The sequence below is a fragment of the Acyrthosiphon pisum genome, chromosome X (assembly GCF_005508785.2).
Source record: "Acyrthosiphon pisum isolate AL4f chromosome X, pea_aphid_22Mar2018_4r6ur, whole genome shotgun sequence".
Lineage (NCBI taxonomy): Eukaryota > Metazoa > Arthropoda > Insecta > Hemiptera > Aphididae > Acyrthosiphon > Acyrthosiphon pisum.
In genome coordinates this window covers 111,707,344-111,716,113 of record NC_042493.1, presented here as the reverse complement: position 1 = coordinate 111,716,113, position 8,770 = coordinate 111,707,344, and the positions used below count along the sequence as shown (strand labels likewise).

Genomic DNA, 8,770 nt, shown 5'->3' with positions numbered 1-8,770 from the left:
AGGTATAAATATACCCATGTGATAAATATATTATATGTAATACCTACGCGATATATGAAATACCGAAAGAATATCGAAAATCGTAGATATATCATATATTTACAACCGTGGTAGAAACCCAGATCACCATCGACAAAGGACACAAAGCACTCTGATGCAACACTGAATTTCGCGAAATTAAATTCAGCGAACATCGTGTTGATTGCAAATGAACAAGGGGCTCGAATGCCAATGCTCATTGCTCAATCGTCGATCGACTATTATACAGTTCATAATTCATGAAGTTCATATTTTAATCATTACGATTTAAAATAGGTTACCGGTGTTAATGAATATAATATCCATCATATTATAGTTAATGCTCCGACAGTTTTACTCAAACGTACAGTGTTTAAGAATTATTATTTAGAGACGAGATTATATTACAGGCTACAGACATCAAACGGTAAGTTTAAATATTTATCATTTATATTATAAAATTTAATTATTTTTATACAGTTAAATTTTTCACACTTATTCTTACATAATTAATCAACTAAATACATAATACGAATATGCCTATTATACCTACATGGCTACGTTTATTAGCATGGCAATGCATATTATATAAACATTTGAAACATTTTGAATATAAAAGAGTAGTTAAATAGTAATATTAATTTTATTATTATCATCATACAGACTATAGAAATAGGAGGTACTTACAGTAAATTGTCTTAATATTAAAGGAATTATCCAAGATTTTTATTGGGGTGGGGGCTGGGGTAACTAATAGATTCGTTTTTAATCTAGCTGTGCCAGAAAAATATATTAGAAGAACAATATTAGCAAATTAATATGTAGGTATTTATTTGTAGAATATATTGTATAATTTATATACTATCTTAGTCTCTTCCAATTGTATCTGTCTTTAAATTATTTTAAAGTAAAAGTGAACTCAAATCACGGTGATTATCTCTCATTTTGTCCTGTCTAAAAATGATGTCAGGCTCACCTTATACCTATGAAATTTACGTTCAGCAGAACCAATTGTGTATTGTTACTTTTAGTATTGGATCTGTTAGTATCGTAATCTATCTATTATCAAACAAATTATAACATTGCCTGTCGTTATATTTTTTTTTTTTAATACTTTAATGCATAGTAAGACGTAAGTTATGAGCGTGTAAGAGCCAATGAGCATAATTTAAAATTGGTTAAAACTTAAGAATCGCATACAAATAAAAATATTTAAAAAAAAAACAGTGACAGGTAATGTTCTTAAGTTAGAGTTTGATAATAAGTAAATTCATTCTAATACTAAAAGCAACAACACAAAATTGGTCTGCTGAACGTAAATTTGCTATGTTGCGCGTGGGTCAGAGAGAGAAAACAAATAGTGCGCTGGCGCCTGCCAAATACATACTTGAAACTAGGTACTACTAATTATGCAAAAAATCATTATAATTGTTACTCAACATGGTTTTTTTATATTTATATTTTTTATAGTAGAATATATAATAATATATTGTGATGAAAATTACTTATTTATTTTATATTTAGACATGGATGATTTCACGAAAAAATGGTTACTTAATATTGGATTTAAACATTTGATCAGTACATTTGAAGGTAAATTTTTTTATAATAACAGATTTTTAAATAATTTATAAATACAAGGTAATAATATATAATATACAAACGACCTCACTTAATACAATGTGGGGAATAACTTAAAATAAGGGCTTAGATTAAAATGTTAAATTATGACTTACCTACTTTTTAATTTTTAATTACTTTTGATTCTTGTATTTTTAAAGTATTTAAAATAAATAGTTATTTGTTTTTAACAAAAAACGATACTTGAAAAATATTTTCTTAATCTAAAATCTAAAGTAGACCAATATTCAATAGTTTCAAAATCAAAAACATAAATAAACTTGGTCAGTAGACAATTAGATTAAAATGTTCGAGTGATATTTGTTCAACAAATAATTATTGGATTTGTCATAAGATATGATAATTGATAATATTTTTTTTCAGAAGAAGACATTGATAAAAAATCATTATTTTTGTTGACTGAATCAATGTTAGTAAACTTAGTTCCAAAAATGGGACAAAGGGCCAATTTTATAAGTGAATTGGAAAAACTGAAAAATCCTATTGAAGTAAATATATAGTTAACAGTTTTATTTGTAACAAGATACTCAATTAAATAATATTAATAATATTAAAAATTAAAATTAATGTGTTAAAATTAATATTAGTCAACTTTTTAAAATAATAATTGATTAATAAATAAAAATGTTTAAAAATGTTATCCTTTACATTTTATGTTCACTTTATAAGATTATTCAAATTGAAAAAGAGTCACAATTTACATTATTAATGAATGTGGATGCTGTTGTAGATGAAAGAGGTAATAACGTTTTTTTAGAAAATACATTTTCATACTATTATTATGTAAAAATAGTTTAAGTACATTGCAAATTGTAATTAAATATATACCTAACATATATTATAAATTACATAATAGATATATCATACAATGTTGCCGGATCTTCTAAAAATAAGACATCTGATCCTGTAAAGATCACAAAAAGAAATTCAGGTATAGGTAATATACATTATTCATTTCTTACAATATGACTATAAAAAAATAACAAAAAACATTGTACATACCTACTTTATGATATTTTTTGTTTATGTGTGTAGACAATTTAAATCCAAACAAAAAAATAAAATGTACTATTTTTGACAATTTATCAGAGAATAGTGATGATTGTAGTGATCTAATTGTAGAGGAAATTTCCAGTGAAATCAATTCCAGTAAAGGTATAAATCCTAACAAAAATATAATAAGTACTATTTTTGACAATTTATCAGTGATTGAAGCCTCTAATAGCGATAATTGTAGTGATCTAACTATAGAGGAAAATTCCAGTAAAATCAATTCCACTAAAGGTATAATACTGTTCAAATTAATTAAGTCATTTCATTTTTGAAAAAAAAAAATATATTTACTATATCTATAAAAAGAATATGTTCAATCAATTTATTATTTTATATATTATACGACAAACAGTTTTAAATTGTACCTAAACTAGATAATTTTATCAAACACATATTAAAAAAATACCAAGATGGTGTTATTATACTACAGTATTATGCTTCAAATGGGACATTATGCCAAAAAATGAGAAATCGGCTTTGTGGAGTAGTGATAAAAGATGCTATATACAATACAGAAGGTGCAAATAAAATTAACAGGTCTCAATTTTCCAAAATTGCAAAAGGTACAAATTTTTTTTCATAAGTGATTAAGAATGATGTAGGGTACTTATTATAAGAACATAATGTATATCTTTGACTAATGATTATTAATTACTATGCAAGTTGTTTTATAATAAAACCATAAAATAATAATAATACTCAATATTTTATTTATTGTCTTTGATTAAAAACAAAAAAATAGCAAATAATCTTTAATTATTTTGATGTTTACATAATAGGTATAGAAGAGTTGTTCCCTTCAGAATCTGAGTTTGTTTATTTCATTCCATATTTTAGAGAAGGCAATAAAGTTAGCCCTAATCGAGGTAAACTGTATGATAAATATTGCAATATTAAAAGAGAAATCAATAAAATCAATACAGCAACTAAACAAAATTTGTGCAACAAAGATGATGTAGTTTTTACGAACGAAGATGGTTAGGTTTCTTTCTAATAAACTAAATTTAAATCTTTTAATAAATAATTTTTTATTAAATTCTTTAAAACAGACAATTTAATATACTTTTTTGTAAAATTACTAATTTAGTATTTACTAATATAATTATTAAATAAATAGAAATTTTGGATTCAATAAATTGGCTAAAGCACAACATTGATCCTGAAATAACTTTATATAAGCTGTGGGCAGAAACTGCAAGTTATCGTTTACAGAAACAAAGTAATGATAAAAACAATCTTAAATACCCAGCTCTAAAAAACTCGAAGGGTCACATACTTGTAAGGTCAACTATATATATTATAGAATATGTTTTTAATTGATTAATATTAATATTACTATTACTTTCACACTAAATTCTTATTCCACTTAATTGTATTATATTTTAAACATATTATATTAAAAAAAAGTTTAGAACTAAACATTCACACTTTTTTAGATTGATATGGATTTTGATAATTTATATCCTCAAAAAAATCAAAAACTGATACAAAAGTTTGATATTTTTAAAGATAAATTAAAAAATTATCTTAAAAGTAGAACATTCAACTTTAATGTAGAACAACAAAATTGGGTTAAAACAATTTTATTAGCTGATAATTTAGGCAAGTGTCTTAATTTAACTGTATAATAATAACTGCACACAAATACTTATGTATTATATACATAATACATAATACATGTTATATACATGTAATATTTATACACATACAAATAATAACAATATAATATATTTAACATACTAATATTTAAAATGACTTTAGGCGATGATGATTTAGCTGCCATTCAATTATTACCTTACCTATTTAATCCAGTTAACATTAAAATACCAAAGAAAACCACTGGGAACAATGTCATAAAATATTCAATGCGGAGGCCAACAAAATTAGAACAAGCCTGTGCAGTTATAGTACACATAACTGTAAGTTTCAATTATAGAACAATAACTAATATATTATTTTTAATAAAATAAAGCATTTAAATACATAAGTAGGTAACTATAATAATTGTTTATTAATATAAGTTTAATAACTTTTTATAGAATATCAATGATCTCAAAACAACACATGAAGAAAAAGTGAACAGGGCATTTAATTGTGGGCTTACTGTTCAACCATACGTTGCCATAGTGGGTAATCTTGAAGAAATCAATAACACAATCAGCTACTACACAGTTATTAATGACATATATTACAAACTAGAAACTCCCATCAAGGCCTTAGACATATGTTTTAAATCATTTCATTCATTCAATTTAGAATATCCTCAAGAGGCTGAACAGTTATGGTGGTTCATTCAGGATTATTTTTTTAAAATAAACAATAATTTAAAAAAAAAATTTATAAGTGTCCAAAGCCTAATTAAGGATTTGCAGTAATAATTTGAGTTATATAGAGTTTATATAGAATAATAGTATTTGTTTAATTAATTATGTTTTATATTTTATAGTCTGTTGTTCCTATTTAAAAGATTTTCTTTGTTTTATGTAAACATGCTACATGTATACATTTATTGACATAATAAATAAACATTCAATTAATAATTCCAATTTCTTCTCAAATATAATTTTAAAATGTTAAGCTGCTTTATATGTAATTACGAGGCCCAATGTCTCAATCATTTATTTATACATTTTAATATTTACCATGATCAATTGAAAAATTAAATTGCCCATTAAAGGATTGTTTAAGGATTTTTAACAATGTTGATACTTATAAAAGACATCTGAAACAGCATGACTATGATTCTACTTCTAATATGGATTTAAAAAAAATAAATACATTTAATTTGTTTGAAGAAACTACTGAAAATGAAGAATTTCTTGATAGTGATAATATTGGTGAACAAAATTATAATATCCCTCTGGCTGATGATTTAATAAAAATAAGATCAAATGCTATAAGTATGATCTGTAAATGGTATAGTGATACAGTTATTCCTAGAAATAAAATTGATGTTTTAATTAATGATGTTCAAGATTTTATCAATATGATTGTAACAATTTTTAGTTCTAAAATTAACGTATGTGTAAATAAATGCAGCGATAATAATGTCAAGGGTGAATTAACATTAATACTTAGTGAGATGAAAATTTTGTCAGATCCCTTTGTTAATTTGAAAACAGAGTATAAGCGATTTGAAAAACTTGAAGAATTAGGGGTATTAATCCATCCTAAAGAAATAGTTATTGGTCACAGATTAGGTCACAAATTAGTAAATGGAATAGTTGTAGTAGAGCCTATAGATGTTAAAATATGTTCAATTTCACTTCGAGATATATTAAAAAAAATTTAGAACACTCAAATTTATTAGATGTAATATTAAAATATACAGAAAATATGAAATTCAGTAAATTAACTTATAACTTTATGCAGTCCCAACTATGGCAAGAAAAATGTTCAAACAATTCAAATAAACTTATACTAAAAATAACTTACCATTATTTTTATATTTTGACGATTTTGAAGTCAATAATCCACTCGGTACGCATGCTGGTTCGCAAAAGTTAGGCGCGATATATGTATCCTTAGCATGTTTACCTCCAGAGTTGTCTTCGTCTTTAGATCAAATATATTTGGTATCACTTTTTAAAACCAATGACAAAAGAGATTTTGGAAATAGTGTTACCTATTTTTAAAGACTTAATTTCTGAATTAAATTATTTAACATTAATTGCTAGTGAAACATTGAAAGGTAAAGGAAGTAAACTGAAAATGTCAGCAAGTGAAATGCTGTTTTGTTAAAAACTTGGGACTTATTATTGGTGATTTAGTTCCTCTTAACTCAGAAATTTGGTCAATCTACATTATACTTGATAAAATTTTAAGTATAATTTTATCAAAGTGGATTAAATTTGAAGACTCAATACTCCTTAAAGCTCTAATTACCGAACACCACACTACATACTTTAAAATATTTCGTATAAATTTAAAGCCAAAACACCATCATATGGTTCATTATCCTTTAATCATTAAAAAATCTGGCCCTTTATCATTATTTTGGGCAATGCGATTTGAAGGCAAGCACAGAGAATTGAAGAATACTGCTAATTCAATAACATCAAGAAAAAATATTCAAAAAACATTATGTCTAAAACAACAATTAAGGCTTTCTTATAGATTATTATCAACTAAAATAGATTATTATACCATTCATACGGGAATAGGACCAATAATAAAATTAAGTCCAATGGACATTGAATTATATAATAGATATTCAGATCATTATGATTTAAATAATGTATCCTTTGTTTCTTGGATAAATATCAAGGGAATTTTATACAATACAAAAAATATGTCAGTGGTTATTAATATATGCGATGAAAATGACATGTTACCTATATTCGGATTAATTAAATGTATTTTTATCATACAAGATGAATCATTCATTATTTATAATTTGTTTAATACTATTCATTATGATGAACATTTTGGAGCATTTAATGTTATGTTAACTTCTGAATTAAAATGTACAAAATTAAATGATTTGGATAATAGTTTTCCTGTTCACCATACAAGCATTTCTAATGGAAGTGTATTTATAAATATGTATACATAAATTTGAAAAAATATTTAATACTTTTAAATTGTTATTTTTATTTGTAAAGTTTCAGATATGTACCTACTGTTGTTACATTACACTGAATACTATAATTTATTATAATACAGTAGGCATTTATTGTATTAGGTATAATATTTATAGTAATTTTATATCTCTAATGTTCATATTATATATATAATTACATTGTTATTATAACTTAATATTGTATATAATTAATTACATATTGTCTATTGTTTTGTAAAATATGTTTGGTACTTTTATATGTAAAAAGTTGTTTTGTATTATTTAATATATATTATAATTTGTATCAATATGTGTAATGAAAGTTTAATAAAATGTAAATTTAACACATTATATCTTTTAAATTGTGTACTTGCAAAAAAACATGAACAATTTATAACTTAATAATCAAATTTCAATTTTAATATTAATTATTATATTCAAATTAAAACTGAAAATTGCCTTACTGTCCAAGAAAAATAACCTGTATAACTAGGTTCTGTTATAAATAACCAAGCTTCAATACTTTAATATTTCAATTTATAGGTATGCTACTTATCACTAGGTATAGGTCGGGGAACTAATTGTTATCGTGAAGAAGTTTTATTGTAGTAAATTTCACTTTGGTTAATAGTCGTCAACACTATAAGTTTTGTTTTTATGTAATTATAAATATTATTTAAATAACTAAATTAAAAAGTACATAGTACTATAAAGATATGTTCAAATTACTATAAACATTGTCAAATAACTAAATTTAAAAGTAAAGAGTACTATAAAATTATATTCAAATTACTATAAATATTGTTCAAATAATTAAATTGTAAAGTAAAGAGTACTAAACATGTTTGGTACAAAACACTATAATTTTTGTCTGGCTAACTATAAAATCATAACTATATATTTTTAGTAAATCTGACTAACATTATAGCTATCCCTATAGCAATTGTATAATACAGTTAATTTTACTAATTTTATAGTGAAAATAACTGTTTTGTTTTTTCCGTGTATACAGTACACAACAATCTGAACATTCTATATAATATATAATAATAAAACACAACAAATGACTATACCAATTATTGCGTCCGATGTCAATAAATTATTTTCCTTTCCATCAGGAGCGGACTGGGAGGTAAACAGCCCAGTATTCTATAAAACTAAACGGCCTAAACCCCTTTATAACAGCTTCTTTATGAATACCTACTTTTTCGGTTATAAATTATAAATAGTCAATAGCCAACAGGTTATAATATTATACATTTTACAAGAATCATAAATGTCATAAATAATCCTTTTGATATTTTTGATGTTTGTTTAGGTACTATGTTTTTATCATTTATTTCATAGTCACAATTCATAGTCGTATTAAACCAAAATCATCTTCATCAGTTTCAGAATCGTCACATTATCGTCATTACTGTTAATATAAACTTTATATACATTTTATCTGTTCCCTTTTTCAACAAATCTACATATTTTCATAAATATTTGCAAATG

At 24.2% G+C, this 8,770-nt stretch overlaps 1 protein-coding gene across 1 annotated transcript; it reads left to right on the top strand.

Annotated features, from left to right (window-relative positions):
• The first annotated feature begins 4,463 nt into the window (after window positions 1-4,463).
• On the top strand, window positions 4,464-5,087 carry LOC115033219. The gene is made up of 2 exons (XM_029485410.1): window positions 4,464-4,631; window positions 4,752-5,087. Exons 1-2 carry the CDS (start codon window positions 4,464-4,466, stop codon window positions 5,085-5,087), a joined length of 504 nt encoding a protein of 167 aa, XP_029341270.1.
• The last annotated feature ends 3,683 nt before the right edge of the window (window positions 5,088-8,770 follow it).